The sequence below is a fragment of the Syngnathus acus genome, chromosome 5 (assembly GCF_901709675.1).
Source record: "Syngnathus acus chromosome 5, fSynAcu1.2, whole genome shotgun sequence".
Classification (NCBI taxonomy): domain Eukaryota; kingdom Metazoa; phylum Chordata; class Actinopteri; order Syngnathiformes; family Syngnathidae; genus Syngnathus; species Syngnathus acus.
The window spans coordinates 11040423-11060551 of NC_051091.1; the positions used below are offsets into that span (position 1 = coordinate 11040423).

Genomic DNA, 20129 nt, shown 5'->3' on the forward strand with positions numbered 1-20129 from the left:
CGTCGTTCCCAGGGTCCCGTGAGAGCCGTTTTGCCCCACCCCACCTCTTCAACGCTATCTATCTCAACGTGCAATTCTCCGAGAAAAAAAGTGGGCACAAATAACGCGGAGCGACGCCGCCGAGGAACAATTAGATGTCTAAATATGCCAGCGGTCCCCGGCAACAGGCATACAGGCAGATAAGCAGTCCCCCCACCTCGGCTGTAAAAAAAAACAACGACAACCACCTTCCCTCCAAAAAAGCCGTCTACGATCGGATGAGGGCTTGAAAACACGGCGGTAGGTTCCATGTCTGGTGCACATGTAACCACCGTCCAGCAACGGGGGACTACGAGCCGCCGAGGGAGCTTGACAAGCGGGGGATCGCCATCCGTAAAACACCTGGACGTCGAGCTGCATTCAAGGACACACAGCTGCCTAAAGAATTGAGAGGAGAGGAGAGAGAGGGGGGGATAAAAAACACCGATGTGAGGAGAAACGCACATTAACGTGACGGGGGAGAGGAGAGCGAGGAAAAAGGACGGCGGAGAAAGGGGCCTTTTTCAGAGGGGGTCTTCTTGTATATTGACGCCGAGAGGATCTAAAAAAAAAAAACAACAACGGGAATTTATCGACGACGACACGCTCCAGTGAAGCCCCAAGAGGAAATTTGAACTTAGTGCTCGGCTATCCTCTCCAAAACAAGATGATTTGTCCGGAAAATTAAGGCAAAATTGATAGGGAAGTGGCGGTGTGTCTCTACATCCATGTCAATTTCACATCCTCTCGTAGCAGTGTTGATGACTTCATTGCGGATTCACAGTGGAAACACGGCGCTGCTGTCCTGACTCTTGTTGCCAGTAAATAGCCACATCCATCCATCCTTCCCCATAGATGCCTCCCGTTGTGAGCCGGGTCTTCCACTCTTGGGCCCGTCTCTGAATTTAGGACTCATTTTCCTGACCCTACCTTTGTCCACCCTGTCTCCCCCTTGGGATTTTTTTTCAGGTTGTTTTTTTTTCTTGGGTGCGGGAGGGAAGATGGGCTGTCTCGGCAATAGCAAGACAGAAGACCAACGCAACGAGGAGAAGGCCCAGAGGGAAGCCAACAAGAAAATTGAGAAGCAGCTCCAGAAAGACAAACAGCTATACCGGGCCACACACCGACTTCTACTACTAGGTGAGCTTTTCTCATTAAATGTGCTCCTTTTGTGTGTTCTTGTGTAGGTGTTGATACAAATGCGGTCGCTGTGACCCGGCCGGCAGTGGACAACTTCCAGGCCTATATGCTGCTTTGACATCATGGATCACCAACCTTTATTTCTGGTCACTCGCCATCACCGAGGAACGCATTCTTCATCGTATATCATGATCTTCCACTCCGAGGATGCTGTCCCACTAATCCTCTCGGACTGCAGGCAAATTAGGGTTACTTTTGGGATTAGCCGAGTCCTGTTTGTCCTAATCTGAAATTGATCCAGGATTTGGGCGTTTGACATTAACTAATAGGTGGACTACCTAACAAAGAGTCCGTAAAGCCCCAATCCCACTGAACAATTGCAAGTTTTTTCGAAATGATGTGTTCTCGTCAGGGTTCGTTCTAGGTTGCAAATGTTTCCCAAATGTTCACCTGTACTTTTCTTGTCGCAAGGAAATTTGGAACATGGTCGGAAAGGCACCTGTGTGTAACCGGGATTATTTAGCGTCTCCAAGAGAAGTAGTTGGCCTTCCATTTCCCCCCCTCTGATGCATTCCAGAACTGTAAAGAAGTGGAGGATGTAGATATAGACAGACATACCTTATTTATCCTTTGAGGGAAATTAATCAAAAAGATACAAATCATAGAAGTGTGGCGCATGCTCAACACTGAGGTCAATGCAACCTGAGAAAGGACCGAATCATTTCATTGTTATTCATTATTTTTGTACAGAAACAAGACCATGACGATTTCGAGCCACTCCCGCAAATATTGTGACATCCTTAATTATAATTTATTTTTCCCCCTTCAATGTCATCTGGGGGCTAAAATATAATTGGTGGCAGGCCAATTTTGGCCTGTGGGCTTTAGGTTGCTGACTATTGGTCTCAATCTTAAAGTTAATTTCACATTCTCCCACTATTGACTTTTATGTTCCTCTTTCTGTTTCCAGGGGCCGGAGAATCCGGGAAGAGCACCATAGTCAAGCAGATGCGAATATTGCACGTCAATGGCTTCAATGCAGAGTAAGTTGCATTCACTAATACTTTAATTTTCATTTTATCCACAGGTACCTGCATGCATCTTGCGTGACTTTTTCTTCTTCCCAAAAAAATTGCACAGAAGGCAAACATGTGATTTAAACTCTTACTTGACATTATCAGCAAAGCACATGTCTATTTTCAGTGTATAGCAGGTGAAGGTTTTTACTCCGGAAAATTCAATGTACCTTTCAAATAGGACTGGCCAATTTAGGAAAAATATTGCCATTTCATATTTAATTACTTTATTAAGGACTTCTTCTCCAGTTTGTTTTTACAAACACAAGGAATAAATGAATCTGGACAGGTTTCCTGGCTAGTCCACTGATTTGGACTGCTAAAGTAGGTGAACAGGCATGGCCGTGATAACAACAGAGATGCTATTTTGCTTTTTGCAAGCACGGGGAACATCGGCATGATTTTGAAGTTGTTATTTTAAGGTTGAATCATAACAGCTGCCTCCAGACAGGAACTTAGATAGACAACCGATTTTGCGGGACAAAAAGTTATCGCAAGCATCCTCAGAAAACACATAAGTGTGGTGTTATCTTGTGTGATGACACAAACCTTATGTAACATTTGCCTAGTAAAAAATAAGTCATTCTTGCTTGTCTTCAAGACAGCATCATAGCTAAGTCAAAATGTTTTGGAAGAAAGGGGCGTCGTTAGCGTGACCTGAGAAGAAAGGACTAGTTGTTTGCGCTTTAACACAAACACCGCTCATCCTCATCTTGTGAACTCAAACTGGAAACCGCGTCGATTCAGCGGCACCAAAAGTCACATTTTTTTTCCTATTTTTAATCGGCGTTTTCCTGGAAAGCCTTGTCATGCGCCCGTCTTCACAACGCTCCACCACCCGGTTTTTCTGCTTTGCGGCTATTTTGTGTTGAAATTAACTGCTGCTGCCATTTTTAATTTGCTGCTAAAACTCGGAAACACAGAACTCACCTTTTGATCACAAGTATCGGTCACTAGTGCAGGAAGCTAACGAAGAAGTGTTAACACAGTGCTCCACAAACCGAAAAACAAAAATGGCTGACGCCAGTCGGTCAGAAATCGAGTCGGCGGGAATAGGAAGAAAATGATTTTGTTTGATTGGAGATGTTGATTCTCTTGTTTTGTTCACAGGGAGAAAAAGCAGAAAATACACGATATTAAAAACAACATTAAAGAAGCCATAGAGGTAAGATAGGCACTCTTAAACGATGAATTTGTTTAGTAATTTCTGTCTAAAGATCACCTCTGCTGCCCCCCCCCCCAACCAGACCATCGTGTCCGCCATGAGTACACTCACGCCACCCTGCCAGCTTGCCTGCCCTGCTAACCAGCCGCGTATCGACTACGTCCTCCACCAAATGAACCAGAAGGATTTCGAGTTTTCATCGGTAAGCACAACTAAAGCAAGGCTGCACCAAAACCTAAAATTAGGACCAATTGGAACATTTTCTCCACCTTCCGATAAATATGAAATGGAATGATAGCCAATTAGCAAGCGACCAGAAAGTAAAAAAATGACACTTTCTGAAATGTGAAAATGGTTCTCAATAGCGCTGTTGACGTGCAGATAGTTGGCCAGGTGTGTGCAGGTGTGCATTCCCCCGAGTGCCGCCCAAATTAGCAGGCGCCGGAGGAGGCTGTCTATTGAATGAGTTTCTCACCTGAGAGCGCCTAATATCGCTCGTTGTCTGTAATGACCCCAAATGGGACTCAGCGAGCGTCGCTCTGACACTCTGAGTGCCAACCAATACGTGCTGTCTTGTTTATGATTTGTGCGGCGTTACTTAAAAAGGATGTACCAGATTAGTTGCTCTGTAAACCCGTGTTGGCCTGTTAATCCTGCCTCCATTCTGATGTTAATCCCGCTTTACGCCACCCGGATTGCGGCGTGTAATCTGGATATGATGGGTGGGCTTCGTTAGAAGAAAACTGAAATTTGAGATGATTTCTTGCAAAAAGTTTGATGTGACTTTTACTATGTGGATTTCCTGGATTTGGTTTCTAAAATTGTACGTGACGATTGAGATGTATGTGGTAGTGATACAATTGATAATAGAGATTTAATAGAAAAACTTCCAAAACCACAAATAAAATCAGACAGAAGAAATATGTGCTGGTCACTGTACATGAAGCAAAGGAGAACCAATATTACCCAACCTGGTTTACCTCTAAATTTATTACATAGCAGTTTAAAAAAAACAAACTAAAAGCGATTCATCTTCACCAGCTTGACGTATCCATTCCAGGTAGGAGCCACTTTATCAAGCTCCATTTCCTGCTCTATGGTTATAATTACATTTGTCCTCTTTGCTGCCAATGGTCATTTTCTGTGGTTACGTCACACTCCAAAAAAAAGAAAGAAAAATACAGTTTATGATTTGCCAATTCATGCATCATGATGGTTTTGTTATACTTTTGAGGCATGTTTTTTTCCCCCTCATAAACAGTTGATTGGACCACAGGTGGTGCTGGTAAAGTTGTTTGAACAGAAGTGCATTTAAATGAGTCATACTTGTTCTAATGAGCATAGTTTCCGTTGATGTAGCCTACTGTAAGTTTGTGTGTAAGCAAAGGGGAAGACGGTGCTGTGTGGTTTTCTGATGATGGCTTTCAACCGGAACGCTAACGATAATGCTATATGACGCTTAAATTTGTGATCAGTCAAATTTATTGTGGAGAGAGGTTGGGGAAAAAAGCATTTTTCAAATTGACTTTTTAACATTCATCTAATTGGTCCTGCGTTTCTTGCTACCACACTCTGTCTCTCGACCCCTCACCCCTCTCGCAAGGCCCGAGGGCCGCCTGGAAACCAGTTGAACTGGTTGACTCTGCTTTTAAGCGGGGGAGGAACGTTGCGATAAAATCCACAGCAGCGTTTAGACTTTTTTTTTAATAAATGGTTCTTGATAAATGAATGGACGAAAATACATTCTTTTAAAAACAACAGGACATCCCGTGATGTTCGCTTTGGGCTCCACCACCAGAGCACGAACTCAGTTAGTGAAATTATTGAGGTTGAGATCAGCAAAGAAAATGACAGCAAAACATGCTAATAATAGCGTGCCAAATACGTTTTGCCAGAAATGCCATATACAATGTGTCATGAAGTAATCTTTAACTGGAAGTTGAAGTATATTTTGGGATGTAGATTTCTAGATGTCTTCCTTAGCTGCTTCAGGCGATCCTCTGCTGTTGTTGTGCTACATGTGGCAGAGGCGGAGTGCTTGCCTGACTTTTGAGATGTTTATCCGAGAAGCCTCATCTCGACAGTACACGGAGGCGAATTCTGCCAGACTTGCAAAAAAATGCCCTCGACCACTGAAAATGGCTTAATTGTGCTCCCCCCACATTGTACGTGAGCATCTAAAGATCATAGCGAGGAGATAGGCCCTTGCGCAGTGACAGCCGAGCTTTGTGTCAGCACAAAGCTCTTGGTTTCTTCATGAACCCAATGAACTGTTCTGTTTCCTGCCGCTGCCAGAGCCCCGCTCCTCTCCCGTTCGCTGGCGACTTAGATGGACGCGGCCTCTGTCTAATAAGTCTTAATGTGGGCGGGGCCATACAATGTCAACCCCTGCTTGCAGTCATTTTCACCTCATTGATCCAGATCCTCTTTTTTTTCTTTTTTTTTTTTCTTCAGGAGTTTTATGACCACTCAAAGATCCTCTGGCAGGACGATGGCGTGCGGGCCTGCTGGGAAAGGTCCAATGAATATCAACTCATCGACTGTGCGCAGTAGTAAGTTTCGCTTCGACACAAGTTCCACTCCACCTACGCACTGCCAAGTGTTTGGCTGCCTGCTTTGCGTAAGCGTGAAGTCAAGGTTCATTAGTGCGGCCGTGAGTGCCGTGCCACCTTGACTATGATAGACTATGTGTTTGGACTCGTTTGTATGAACGGAAAGGTGAAAAGTATTTATCAACATTGGACTCGTTTCCACTAAGGAGTACAAGTTCAGTTTGCCAAGTTCGGTTCAGGTAAACCCGTACCAGGCTTGCATTTTCACCAGGGTTGGTAAAATGTGAAATGATGGTTTTTGCCTTATCAGTGCAAAATTTAGAGGTGGGCATTAATTAATTTCAGCCACCGCCGGATCTAAAACAGCTTACATCATGAAAATGATTACCTAACAGCATTATATGGCACACTCTCACAAGGTAACATCTGATGGACTCTGAAAACTCTTCATTTGCTCTTGCAAAAATATACTTTGTAATTGTAAAATTGAACTATGTTGCTAACCAAAACAGCAGTCTCTCCAGAGGCATGTAAACGGTCTTTGCGATGAATTAAAGCGCAGAGGCTTAGCCCCGGCGCTGTGAGTTGAATGTGCAGCATCGAAGCTAATCTTGTGCTATGTCATGACAGCGTCTTTGATGGTGATTTGCGTTCCAGTCGACTTAACAGGCAAGGCACGCTGAAGCGGGTTAATAGTGCCTTTGGTCTGGGGCTATTTTCAGCGCAGGTTTTGAGGAAAAGTTATTTACAGCAGCAGCAGCAGCTTGTTTGCAGCTTGACTGAGAATCATCTCCACGGCTGGTGTTAATTTTAATGCAGCTACTTGTCATCAGGAGAGGTCAGCGAATGTGTCACAGTGTGGTGCACATCCCCATGGTTACACTCCGATGCATCCCGGGAACTCTCGTGCTTAGATATTAATTTTTGGGGTGTCCTCGTGTTCCTCATATGTTGCTGCCATCCGGTGCCATTAGCTTACAGTGTCAAACTGAAGCTAACCTAATTTTCAGGGTGTTGTTGTAGCTAGCTAGCCCGCTACACGTTGCTAATGAGGATAAACACTATAGAAAATCGATGATCTTATGTAACCGCTTTCTGGAATGGTCGTAACTTAGCCACAACACTTCACTCTCATTTTTATCACTCGATGAGTTGAAGACGTATTAGACAAGCGGAGTATCGCAGTCACGGTTGTGCTTGTTATTAGCCTTTTTTGACGAGCTGCTAATGAAATGTTTCCGCTGTGTGCTGCCCATGAGAGCATGCGCGGGTCACATGAAGCACATTGAGGGCGGAGGCTCACAGTGTACACGCGCAAGGTTGCCAATTTCCGTTCCTCTTGTGTGTTTTGCGCGTCCTTGTCTGCGTTGCACAGCCACACATGTTTATCCGAAATGACTGTGTCAATGAAAAAGATTTATGTCACTTCCGAGCATGCGATTACCTCCACCAAGGAGTTGTTTTGAACACTGCTGCTAAATTGAAGCTGGAATCAAATAAAACATAGGAGAGCGGAAACATGAAGCTGTAAATTAAAAAAAAAAAGCCTTGTGAATATTAAATTAAAGTACATACTGTATTGCGGCAGTGTGTTTGTAAAACAAAAATAATTTTGAAAATTTAACATTAGCTCATATCTCAAAAGTCGAGTCACTCGTATTTCAAGGCGCCAATGTACAAATGCACTCTGATTTCAACTTCCTGCTTCCTTTAACTCTTTTAGAACTCTTTTTTTAAATTTTATTTTTTTAATGAAGATGTAATTTGTGCTTTAATGGATAAGTGAAACAAAGTGCTCAGCAAAGGCCCAATTTGTTCACTCCCCTCTGTGCTCTTCCTCCCTCTTGTGTCTTCTACCTCCTCTTCGTCATATGGATTGGATGTTGAGCTGGGTGGCCAGAGCGGAAGTGTGCTCCCCCACCCCACCCCTCCTCTGTACTTATGTAAACGGAGAAGCAGAGAGAACGAGCGAGGGGAGAGTTATTTTCAGCTCAGGCGGGCTTCGCGAGGAGAAAGACGGCGCGAGCGTGTCGGGAGAGGGACAACCTATGGGGAGAGATTTGTGTCAAAATTATCGACACAAATACATTTGTGATTTTCACACGTTTTTTCAGATCCACAAATACATTCACAATTTTCACGTGTTTATCATTTGTAAATATTAAATTCTGCGCGTAAATTATCACATGCTTTTGTGGAGCAGCGGACATGCACATTTCGCAAATTAATTTAGGCTGGATTAAAATGAAATTAAATTAAAAAAAAATGTTTTTATTTTTTTGCTCAAGTTTAACCATTGAAATACATCAAGGCAATCGAAATAGAAAAAAAAACATGGTATAGAAGATCTTCAGATCAGAATCAAGCCCCCTCCAAATGTGGATATCTGCGCACAAACACCGATCGTCATTTTCCATGAATGCAAAGTTGACGTCATTGATCGGTGACATAAAGACACCTTTGTCCACACAAACGACACAAATAAACTGCTGTGATTCAAAACTAATGATGCAAATTTGAGATGTGACCATCATTAAAGACCCTGCAGCCCCATTACATAAGAACCGAGTGCCTCCGTTTCGCTTATCCGATGCAATTGCAAATTTCTTTGTTATGATTACTTGGCCCATTTCTACCGCTACAGTAAACTCACCAGCCATGCAAAGAACTCCAAAAGTTATCTTCCATTTGCATGCCACAATTTTTAGAACACCTCGGTGTGGTTTGATAGATTATTCAAACTATTGTGATATGTTGCAACACAAACACGGCCATATTGGATGTGTCATTTTAAGCGTACATGCGAAAAAGGAAAATCTGATTTTGGCCTTAAATAAGAATTTCAGGCCCTGGCTGTAATGTGGTATGTTGGCAAGGACAGAGGATGGACTTGGCCTCCATCACCTAAACCAGGCCTTGTACTGTATGTCCAGATATTCTGTTCTATTATCTTATCATCTGGCTTCTTCTCTGTGTATTCATTCAGCCAGCGTGAGTGGCTTTTGCCGCTTGCCCCCTTTCCATTCTCCTTTTCCTCCCCGCCGTTCCTCTTCTCGTCCCGTCTCTCCCTCTCGCTGGCCTCCCTCCAGTCGCACAAGATTTGGAGCCGATTGTCTATTTATAGCGTGTGGTTCTGTCGCCATGACAACCAAGCTGGAGGCCAGGGCGCCAGGGAGCTATTTTTGGAGCCGCGCTGTAATGTCAGACACAACCACCTCTCTATTTTCTTCTCTCGCTCGCTCGCTCTCTTTTGCTCTTCTGTCTCTCCCTCTCTTATTGACACGCACCGGTGCTGTGCATGCATGCGTCACTGATATAACTAAAACTAAAATCAAAAAAGATATGCTTAACGAAATCAAATAAAAACAAAACTGTTTTCAAAAAACTAACTGAAAGTATGTTTTATGTTTACAAAACAAACTAAAAGTAACGATAATAATTGCGAAAATGGCCTTCATTGTCGTGTTTGGCTATTAATTTAATACACAAGCCTTTGGGGTGGATTTTGAATGTGGTGTTTATTTTGATATGACTACGAACACTTTTCTGGGAGTTGTCCTCTTAAGTGCGCAGTCATTTTTCATACCTACTCTTGTCCATTTCAACTTGTTAAAATATAACAATGGGTGCAATATTTTGGATTTGGTGGTGGTAATAATGGTAATGGCCCACCTTTAACGTCATAATGAAATCCAAAATATTGTGTCCGTTGCTTTTATATTTTTCCATGTTGAAATGGTAGAGTTGTGCAAATGAATTTTGGTCATGATTAGTCACCGTTTTCAGACGCCAGGTGATAACAGAACGTGACAAAGCAAGCCATGAACCAATATTAGTGTTTCCCTCCTTCCTTCGATGACGTAGTCAGGCTGATGTGTGAAAAAAGCACTCCCCCCGCTGATGTGCTAAATTTGTCATGACAAACGCATTAAATTAATCGCGACTGAATTTTGCGGTGCTTAGACATTGTGGGAGCTTAGCTTCTAATGCTAATTTGTCCATACATAAACATCTCCCACTACCGAGCCAAGCGTGCATTCTTTATTTGAACGAAAGGTTTGCAATAGATCATTTGAGTCTTAGCACATTATTCTTTCTTGATTAGACTGTTAATTCGCTTATATACAGAAAAAATATTTGAGCAATTTTTAGCAATTGAAAGAGTTTACATAAAGCCCTTCAGGATGCTGTATCGTTTGTTTATGGCTGGTGGTCAAATACTTTTTTGGAGCACTGTCGATAAACCAACCTAAATTGTTTTAGTTGTCTTCATGTTCTGTCAAGTTTCTGTTTAGCCAGTACGCCAGCCCAAAAGATAAAAGCTTAAGTACAACACTGAAAGCTAAAAATAAAAGCTACTCTATCCTGCCATGTAAGTACGGTGGTTATTTTACGCTCTGTTACCGCAGCAGCCACAATTTTAATATTGCTATTAATAGGAAGGAGAGCTAAGAAAAGAAGAATATAGAGGTGTGTTTGTCCTATGTGTGCAGGCTGAGGATAAACAAGAATGCAGATGGAGCCTGGATCGTGGTTTTTTTTGCCATGTCTTCTTTCCAGCCGCTTTTATCGTGTTTGTTCTTTGGTGGCAGCACAGTGCGCTAGGAGTTAGCATGTTTGCTTCACAGTCTGAGGTTCTGGCTTTCAATGTGAGCTTTGAACTTTATGTGTTGTTTGCAACTTGTCTTTGGATGGTTCATCACAAGTCGATTGAGAAATATCCATCGATGTGAATGTGAGTGTGAATCCAAGGTGTACCCCACTTGTCTTGCGAAATGTTAGCTAGAATAGATTCAACCCAAACCCAACTCAAAAACCAAAATTAAATCCAACAAGTACAAGCACTATAGAAAACGGATGGATGTTCCTAGGTGCAATGTCACAGTGTGGCGCAAGTACCATCAGCGGTATGCGGGCTCCCTCTAGTGGTAAACAAAAGAATCACCCAATTAAAATCCAGTTGTTGAGTACGTCTCGGTTGTACGTAACTTGAAAGTACAATATATTTGTATTTACGCCTTTAGAACGGTTTGTTTTCAAACATTTTTTTTTTAGATACAATTTTTATTGAACATCTGAAAACCACTACTCTTGTGAGGGGGGGGGCAGCTAGCCTAGTCTAACCTAGCAACACCCCCTCACTCCCCTTCTGCTTGTGTGCTACCTGCAACCCTCTTGTCACATTTCACCGTTGCCTGCCACATTCCTGCTTACCCCAGCGGGGGTTGCATACCTGCCCCCAAAAACGGCGGTCATGACCCCTTTTCTTGGCTGGAAGAACAGAAGGTACCAGACCAGTAAGAGCCACTCTGCTCGTAATAAAACAAAAGTTAGTCTGGAGTTCCAGTATAGCCAAAGCTGGGAAGTGGGCACACACAAAAGGAGACCTGCACAATTGCGTATTTCCATCGACAGCTGTCTCTTGCCCACTGATGTATGTAATAATGCAGCATTCGAGGAAAGTGGGAAGTTGGACTTTTACGACTTCCAACTATGAAAAGTGCACTAGAACACCCCTTTGAACTGGGGGGTCCGAGTTGGGAAGTCGGGGGAATAAAGTATCCAGAGTTCACCGACGGACTTCGCAGAATGGCAAAACTTAACTTACAAGATTATAAACATATATTGAGTTTTATTTATTTATTATTACATTAATTTAGTTATGCAAAATAACACAGTTATCAGATGTTGACGTATCAATGCTGCTGCTAATAATATGATATATGCCGGTATTGGCATTTTGTCCAACCCCTACTTGTGAGCTACAGTACTCCAGTTTGTTCAGTCCACTTTTACTTAGCTCCTTTTTTTTTTGTCAGCAGTATCTCTCCTGGCTAGCCCGATTCATGCATTTGCCATTGTCATCTTCTTTGAACAGCTGCCGCCTTGTCAAAGGATTTAACACACATTTGGTGGTTTGTTCCTGGGTAGGCGCCATTCTAAACTCATTGTAGGCGTGCATACCTACCCCAGGCACATAAGACACACATATACACACATATACACACACACACACACACACACACTCTCACTACAGCGGCTCCATTGACTTTCCTCCTTGGTCTGACAGTAATGCTGCTGGTGACTCACAGCGGCTGCCTCTGATCTTCTCACTGTGAATTTCAGCACACGCCCCCTGTTGGCCATCATGACATCTTGCTGTTGTCAACATGCAGCGTCGATTTTCCGTGTTATGAAAAATCCGTTCTCTTTCTTGCAGCTTCCTAGACCGAGTGGATGTGGTCCAACAACACGACTACACGCCAACCGACCAGGTGAGATGGCCATTCATATTTGCAGTTGTTAATTCAGACATGTAGCGATGGTTTTGAGGTCGTATATGTGCACTAAAATAGTTGATTGCGGCCTTTAAACAATTACTATAAGTTGTATTGAAGAGTTATTTTTCAAATAATCTTTTAACCATTTGAATGTGTCGCTATGGTTCAGGACCTGCTGAGATGCAGAGTGCTGACATCCGGCATCTTCGAGACAAGATTTCAAATCGACAAAGTCAATTTTCAGTAAGTACACGTTCGGGGGGGAAAAGAAAATCAGGACGACTAGCACAAATTTGTTGCATATGGAACAGGAAATTATTAAACGATTAAATGTAATTAGATAAATCAAGTTCAACTTCTTCCCTCCTAGTATGTTCGACGTAGGTGGTCAGCGGGATGAGCGTCGAAAATGGATCCAGTGTTTTAACGGTAAGATTGTCGCTCCCTTTCACCATGACTCCACAACCCCCTTCTCAGGGTTTGTCATCGACTGGTTTCATTTTTGTGCTTTCAGATGTAACGGCTATCATATTCGTGGTGGCGAGCAGCAGCTACAACATGGTGATCAGAGAGGACAATCAGACCAACAGACTGCAGGAGGCCCTCAATCTTTTCAAGAACATTTGGAACAACAGGTCTGTACTCAATGAATGGTCTTTGATCAGCGGCAAAGAAAATTCACCTTGTTTGCCATTTCCCTTTCTCGGCAGGTGGCTACGGACCATCTCTGTCATCCTCTTCCTGAACAAACAGGACCTCCTCGCCGAGAAGGTCTTGGCAGGGAAGTCCAAGATTGAGGACTATTTTCCTGAATTTGCACGCTACACGACACCCGACGACGGTAAGAGGCGGCGTTAGAACGCCATGAACTGTAAAATTCATGTGCATTTCTTTAATTTTAATTCAAAAATGTTTTTCTTATACAACTCAAAGCCTACACCAAGTAGATAAACAACCACAGTCGCTATTTCTGGAAACATGAATTTGTATTCCAAGTAGACTTCAGTGTTGCAGAGTAACCGTTGTTCAATTCAGAATGTTTATTTTCCCTTGATAGAGTGAACTAACTCATAAGGCTGTTAAGTAAGACTGGTGTGAAGTTGTCACCGGTGTTTAGCCAACAAGAATGATTGTCGCTTTATCGTCCAACAGCAATACCAGAGCCGGGCGAAGATCCGCGCGTCACCAAGGCAAAGTACTTCATACGGGATGAGTTTCTGGTATGTTCATACTTCAGGTTTTACCTGTTGGATGTTGCCTTGTTCCCTTTCATTCTCTTTGCCTTGCCAGCGCTTTATTTGTTTGATTTAGCTGTTTTGGGTCATAAATAATCAGGCTTTTGACAGTTTTCAATGTGTTAGTTAGTCTTATTATGAAACATGCATTTGGCCGGTGACTCAACAGTACAGCAAAACGCTGCCATCTTCTGATTCGATTTATAACAGGAATGGAAAACATTGCTTTGCTGAATCTCGAAATGAGTTCGATTCCTGAACTGTTTACGCAATTAAATGAAAACCAAAAAAAACAACTGTTTCTTTGACCTCATTTTCCTGCCCGCAGAGGATCAGCACAGCCAGCGGGGACGGCCGCCATTACTGTTACCCCCACTTCACCTGCGCCGTGGACACGGAGAACATCCGGCGCGTCTTCAGCGACTGTCGCGACATCATCCAGAGGATGCACCTACGGCAGTACGAGCTCTTGTGATGATGGCGACTCCCGCAAGACCACTCGCTCACCATCTCCTAGTTCTGATCCTCTTCCTCCCTTCTTCCTTCCCACGTACCATTAGCCCTGTCGGCATCCATAATTCAGCAGAATCTGGATGCAGGAACAAGACATAGGAACACAAAGACAGACACATACACAAATCACTACAGTTTTAATATCGCATAAAGACCTGATCTAATAGTTCTGAGTTTGCTTCTTCACTGCGTGCTGACCAACAATCAGGAGCCGGAGAAGATGAGAGAAACAGATGATTTGGGAGGAAGGGGGGCGGGTGCATAGAGGTGGACTGATAGGACTCTACAATTCTCATGGAGGAAGGACAAGAGAAAAAAAAAAAAAGAAAATCCAAGATAAATATAAACAGTATATATAGATATTTATATATGAGTGTATATAAATATGTATATATACATATGCAGAAATATTCTGTTGACATAAAAAAAAAAAAAAGATGGCCCCACCCACACCTCCTGCCTTCATACACACACATTTCCCCCTACCTTACCACCGCTCGCCTCTGGCTTCATGTGTTTATATGTTTCTGCTGGACTATTATTCTTGTACAGACTGTAAAATGTATTATTTTGTACAACTATATTGAAGAAGACGACGATGAAGAAAAATGACTTGTAGAAGATCCCTGTGCCTTGATCACGACTGTACGTGTGTAAAAAAACAAAAAACAAAAAAGAGCTAAATATGTAAGTTATGTTTTCACTGCGCTGTACAGCTGGACGGCCGTGGCGGAGGCCTTTTTGTCTGTCGCTTTGTTTCTATTTTTGTTTTTCTCTCCCCTTACATTTGTTTGTTCGTTTTTTGTTTTACACCTTTGGTTTATATAATGCTATTTGGGGGAGGCAGTCACGCCACTTTAATGCTGTGTAGTTACAAATACTGAACCTTAACAAGTTAATATATATAAAATGTCAGATTTTATATTTTATATATGTATATGTACACATTATTCTTTTTGTGAGTGCTCACCGATTTTCCATTTTCTGAAGACATGGGTGCAGGTTCTTTTTTTTTAGCTTTAATTTTTTGCAGGGGAGGGAGCTATACGATTGCAAAACATTTGCTTGTTTCTACATAAACCAAATTCTGTTTTTGCTTAAACAATAACAAGCTGTTTCCAATGTTTGATTTATTTTGACCAGGACATTCACATTCACTGCAAACTCGAGCGGGAGTCTGTCACACAAGACGGGATGAACCTAAAACATGCTTGTGTCGACTCTATCCCAACAAATTTAGTTAGTAGGTTACATCAAGGATGAGTTACTATAGTCAGCTGCAGGTCACATGACAGTTTCTCATAATTACAGCCAATATTCTCATGTGGAACACTTTTAAGCTTTAAGTATGAAAAAAAGTTAGTACTGTGGTAACTGAGCATGCCCTCTTTTCCTGAAAATTGTCCTGGAAAAAACAAGAACGGCGCTCACTGATTTGTAAAATGCAGTTCACCAACACTTCTGGCTGCTAGATGGCAGTATTGCGCTCCTAAACCTAATAGTCCACCGTCAAAACAATAGTAGTAGAAGAAAAAAAGTCCCCACCTCCGGCTTTTCCATGCATTGGCGCGCTTAGCGTTTCGTGGCTGAGGTTCGCTGCTCCTCGGACAGCTGCTGGTGGACCGACTCGCTCCATTAGTGGTAGTATTACTTGTAGTAGTTGAAGTAGCGGCCATAGAGAGGAGAATCACAAAAACAAAACTACTCGTCGCCAGCATGAGTGCTGTTCGGTCGGGTTCGGTGGCCGGCCCGGTCCAGCAGGGGCTAAAAGAGGCTCTCATGGAGACCCTGACGGCCATCCTGTCTCCGGTTCAAGAAGTGCGCGCCGCCGCCGAGGAACAGATTAAAGTGTTGGAAGTGACGGAGGGTAAGTGGCGGCCGATCGGAAGAGATACTACCGGACGGGCCCCTGGTGTTGTCGTTGGGTTTACGGCGTTGGGAGTGGGGAGGAGGGGACAGTAGGGGGACAGACACCACGCGCCATGCGGACAAGCTGTCTGCCTATTCGGCTAACTCATTAGCCGAGACTAGTCCAGTCTCCGTTGGCTAACACGGTAGCTACAAGTTAACCACGCTAACTCTGCTTATAGCTCTGATGGAAGCAACATTCTCTATTAGTTCATTGGCTTATTTAGCAACAGATCCTGAGATGTCAAAGAAAAGTGTGAAGTGAATTGGAGAAACAAGATCTTAACCAGTTTAACAGAGCATTCCTTTTAACGGCACGGTTGCCATGGAAACCACTCACTCAGTCTGACAAGTTTTCCTGCAAAAGGTTCTCTCGATTGGGTGTGGACCCATGTCTCTTCCAATAGACCTTTTCAGCATGACGTCACGCACACACACACTTCCGGGTGGCAGATTCTCAAGCAATCTTATCTGTCACTACTAGTGAACAAACCCTTACGTCTCATTTGACCAAGGTAGAGGTGCTTCTCTACCGCTCTGGTTTGAATATGATGCGTCACTCAACAAAATGTTACATGAAGTAAAGGGAAAGTGAATGCCAGCTGTAATAGAGATTACAACAGGTGATTCAGTAATAGATGCAGTGAAAGCTCAGATGTAATTGATGTGATGACTGATGGAGTAGCTTATTAAATCAGATAAGGGTTATATTCACAAGATGTATCCTCCTCGCACACGGGTTCTGCTCAATTCATTTCGATTGGCTCACCTCTGCTATGACTGCTCTGTTACGGCCGAGCCAAAACAGCAGCCTCAACAAAACAATTGTCACTTGAAAAGAGCGGTTACAGTAACGGGGGCTCACAGCATTTTGCGTGTGTCCATTGTCTGCGATTTTCATGTTAGTTGGTACAGCATTTGAAGTGGACCCTCTCAGCGGGCCCCCCACTTGTCAGCAGGAACATTGTCCACCCCAGCCTCATGTCATTTTGGGATGAAAGCCGCTGTTATGATCTTGGACTCTCGCAATAATAACCATCAAGCTGTAATTTGCCACTTTAATAAAATATATGTATGTTGCAATTACTTTTTTTTATTATTTTTCAAGTTTTTACCAAACAGATGCTTTTGTGGATACGCTTATTACTAAACACTGCGAGTGTTAGGTGACAATATCATCTACAAACAAACACGTACCTGTTCCTGCATATTTTTTCTAAATGTTTTTGGGCATCTCGTTTTTTATAGATGCATGAATATTTGGGATATTTGTCAAATATTGTGTAGTTTTTATTCTTTTTATTTCCCTCATTTAGAGTTTGGCGTCCACCTGGCAGAACTCACAGTCGACCCTCAAGGAGCGCTCGCCATCCGCCAAGTGAGTTGGCGTGAAGATGGACGCGCTTCACATCCAAATGAATCTACAGTTTTTCAGCTGCATTTTAGCTCCTGACCACGCAACCTGTCTCACCTTGTTCTCAGTTAGCTTCCGTCATCCTGAAGCAGTATGTTGAAACTCACTGGTGCTCCCACTCGGAGAAGTTCCGCCCCCCCGAAACCACCGACCAGGTACCAACTAGATCCCGTATCTGTGCCAGTATAAGTCAATAGCCCACTCATAAATCTTTCTTCCCTTGCCTCTGTAGGCCAAAGCAGCCATCAGGAGTTTGCTGCCAAGTGGTTTGCGTGAATCCATCAGCAAGGTGCGCTCCAGCGTGGCGTACGCCGTGTCCGGCATCGCCCACTGGGACTGGCCTGAGGCCTGGCCGCAGCTCTTTACCCTACTCATGGAAATGTTGGTCAGCGGCGACGTCAGTGCCGTGCACGGGGCCATGAGGGTCCTAACAGGTACGCTCACAAGAATGATCACACAGCACTTACAGAGAGGTACTGTCTATAATGTAAGAAAAAAACACAACAATTTTGTCAGGTTACATTTATTTTTGTGTTGTTGTGCGTCTCCAGAATTCACTCGGGAAGTGACGGACACACAAATGCCGTTGGTGGCTCCCGTCATCTTACCTGAGATGTACAAGATCTTCACCATGGCTGAGGTAACCACGCATTTTGCCGTTACACCACCACAAATCTAACTGGCTCCATGTGTGAATGAATTTGTCTTGGTATTTCTTTCTGACAGGTGTACAGCATTCGTACCCGTTCCAGAGCCGTGGAGATCTTCACCACCTGTGCCAACCTCATTTGCGCTATTGAGGAGCTTGAAAAGGTGAGGGCATTTTCAGAATTGAAAATAATTTGCACTACTTGAAAATCAGCCAACTATCCCTCAATGTTTTGCCTGTGCGTTCTCAGGGTGCAGCCAAAGCCTTGATCTTTCCCGTCGTGCAGCAGTTCACAGAAGCATTTGTGCAAGCCCTGCAGATGCCAGACGGACCCTCATCAGACAGCGGCCTGAAGATGGAGGTCCTCAAGGTAAAATATAATCATACACGGGGTGGTTGCAAATAGAGCCATGAACGTGTTTACGTGTTGTCAGTGATGCAAACCACGAGCTCGACATCTTCTCACAGGCAATAACGGCATTAGTTCAGAACTTCCCAAAGCCCATGGTGTCTTCCATGCAGCAGATTTTGCCCATCGTTTGGAATACACTCACTGAAAGTGCAGCTTTATATCCTTTTTGAGCAGATTTGTGGGAGAATAGTTTGCTTGGTAGATGGAAAGGAACAAAAAAATGCTTACATTCAGTTCATTAATTATCAGACCAAAAAAAAAAAACATTTGTGTATGCTGGAGTTTACGTCGCTCTTTCGTCTCGCTCCCTCACTCTCCCTCTTCTGTGGGTGAAACGGCTCACTCCTACCCAGCCGAGAAGTGGGCCGGTGACAGAGTTTTATCTGTTATTGAAACCTTGACCGTTTTTTTTTTTAACCACGGTAAACTGTCAAACTGGCCCATGCCTAGTCATGCCTACAATAGCAAAATAAAGATCCTCTTGTAGCAACAGTTGAGAACCATTGATGGAAAAAGAAATCCTATCATTTTAATTGCAACGCTATAACAAACTAGATTTGAAGTTTCTTCATCTGCTAAAGATTCCTTAACTAACATGCCCACTTATGTCAGAACGGAAGTCAACTACACAGAGGAAGTGGACAATCCTATTGACTCAGACGGTGAGACTGACCACAAAGCGCAATATCCTCCAGAACATCTTCTCATGGGCTGTTGCTGACTATTGCAGGTGAAGTGTTAGGCTTTGAGAATCTGGTCTTCAGCATCTTTGATTTTGTGCACACGCTAATGGAGAAGAACAAGTTTAAGAGCACGGTGAAGAAGGCGCTGCCCGAGCTCATCTATTACATCATTCTCTACATGCAAATGACGGAGGACCAGGTGAGACGTGACGTGTGGGTGGAGCCACGTCCTTGTCACTCGGTACTGATTGCTTTGCCTTCACCCAGATCAAAGTGTGGTCCTCCAACCCTCACCAGTTTGTGGAGGATGAGGACGACGACACCCTGTCCTACACCGTTAGGATCTCTGCTCAGGACCTGCTGCTGGTGGGATGAAATGGCGCTCTTCATAAATAATGGGAACCCGTGTGTTTCCCGCTGGTTGAATTTAAACCTTGCCCGCAGGCTGTTGCTGCCGAGTTCCAGAATGAGAGCGCTGCGGCGTTGGCGGCGGCAGCCACCAGACACCTTCAGGAGGCGGAGCAAGCCAAAAACAGCGGCAATCAGCATTGGTAAGGCTCTTATGTGTGGGATGATGTTTTTAATAGGCGTGGATGTGAAGTTTTGTTTATGTAGGATCCTGATAGTGAAAAGTTGACTATTTTTATGATTTCTGGGTGTTCTTGTTTGCCTATACAGGTGGAAGATCCACGAGGCTTGCATGCTAGCACTCGGCTCGGTCAAAAGCATCATCACAGAAAACGTGAAAAACGGCCGCATCCAATTTGACATGCATGGCTTTTTGGCCGGTGTCGTCTTGGCTGACCTCAACTTGGCAGGTGAGTCTGACTCACTTTGACCATCTTTTTTTTTTGGCTTGACGAAAACATCATCCCGTTCTCTTTCCTGTTTTCCTCTCAACCAGCGGTGTCGCCGTTCCTCCTCGGTCGTGCTCTGTGGGCGGCCAGTCGCTTCACCGCTGCCATGTCTCCTGAGCTCATCCAGCAGTTCCTGCAGGCCACAGTGAGCGGTCTCCATGACAGCCAGCCCCCATCAGTGCGCGTATCTTCAGTCAGGGCCATCTGGGGGTGAGTGCCGTTCAGT

General features: G+C 43.8%; 3 protein-coding genes across 5 annotated transcripts in view; all 3 read left to right on the forward strand.

The window, feature by feature from the left end:
- Positions 1-15088, forward strand: LOC119122765 (guanine nucleotide-binding protein G(s) subunit alpha). 2 transcript variants are annotated; one of them, XM_037251312.1, is made up of 12 exons: positions 1-1158; positions 2129-2201; positions 3345-3399; positions 3482-3601; positions 5854-5951; positions 12172-12226; positions 12402-12475; positions 12603-12661; positions 12747-12867; positions 12943-13073; positions 13385-13452; positions 13796-15088. In XM_037251312.1, exons 1-12 carry the CDS (start codon positions 1020-1022, stop codon positions 13940-13942), a joined length of 1140 nt encoding a protein of 379 aa, XP_037107207.1. In that variant the 5' UTR covers positions 1-1019; the 3' UTR covers positions 13943-15088. The 2 variants fall into 2 exon arrangements, with proteins under 2 accessions (XP_037107207.1, XP_037107208.1); XM_037251313.1 differs by lacking the exons at positions 1-1158; positions 2129-2201; positions 3345-3399; positions 3482-3601; positions 5854-5951 and adding an exon at positions 6111-6190.
- lmod1b (leiomodin 1b (smooth muscle)) overlaps positions 9670-20129 on the forward strand; it is a 23771-nt gene continuing 13311 nt past the window's right edge. The window contains exon 1 of the mRNA XM_037251301.1: positions 9670-9680. The gene's annotated coding sequence lies outside the window, so the exon portion shown is untranslated. The remainder of the gene's footprint in view (positions 9681-20129) is intronic.
- ipo9 (importin 9) overlaps positions 15507-20129 on the forward strand; it is an 8198-nt gene continuing 3575 nt past the window's right edge. Inside the window, exons 1-14 of one of the 2 annotated variants that reach the window (XM_037251300.1) lie at positions 15507-15847; positions 17205-17266; positions 17371-17457; positions 17535-17736; positions 17854-17942; positions 18029-18115; positions 18202-18321; positions 18420-18520; positions 18967-19025; positions 19094-19245; positions 19314-19412; positions 19491-19597; positions 19725-19864; positions 19954-20113. In XM_037251300.1, coding sequence (XP_037107195.1) covers positions 15697-15847; positions 17205-17266; positions 17371-17457; positions 17535-17736; positions 17854-17942; positions 18029-18115; positions 18202-18321; positions 18420-18520; positions 18967-19025; positions 19094-19245; positions 19314-19412; positions 19491-19597; positions 19725-19864; positions 19954-20113 — 1616 coding nt within the window. In that variant the 5' untranslated portion in view covers positions 15507-15696. Of the gene's footprint in view, positions 15848-17204; positions 17267-17370; positions 17458-17534; positions 17737-17853; positions 17943-18028; positions 18116-18201; positions 18322-18419; positions 18521-18966; positions 19026-19093; positions 19246-19313; positions 19413-19490; positions 19598-19724; positions 19865-19950; positions 20114-20129 lie in introns of both variants that reach the window. The other variant, XM_037251299.1, reaches the window with a different exon arrangement.

Coding starts and splice junctions, on each gene's coding strand:
- LOC119122765 (XM_037251312.1), top strand. CDS start 1,020: ATGGGCTGTCTCGGCAATAGCAAGACAGAAGACCAACGCAACGAGGAG. Junction 5,952..12,171: donor CTCATCGACTGTGCGCAGTA/GTAAGTTTCGCT, acceptor TCTTTCTTGCAG/CTTCCTAGACCGAGTGGATG. Junction 12,868..12,942: donor AAGAACATTTGGAACAACAG/GTCTGTACTCAA, acceptor CTTTCTCGGCAG/GTGGCTACGGACCATCTCTG.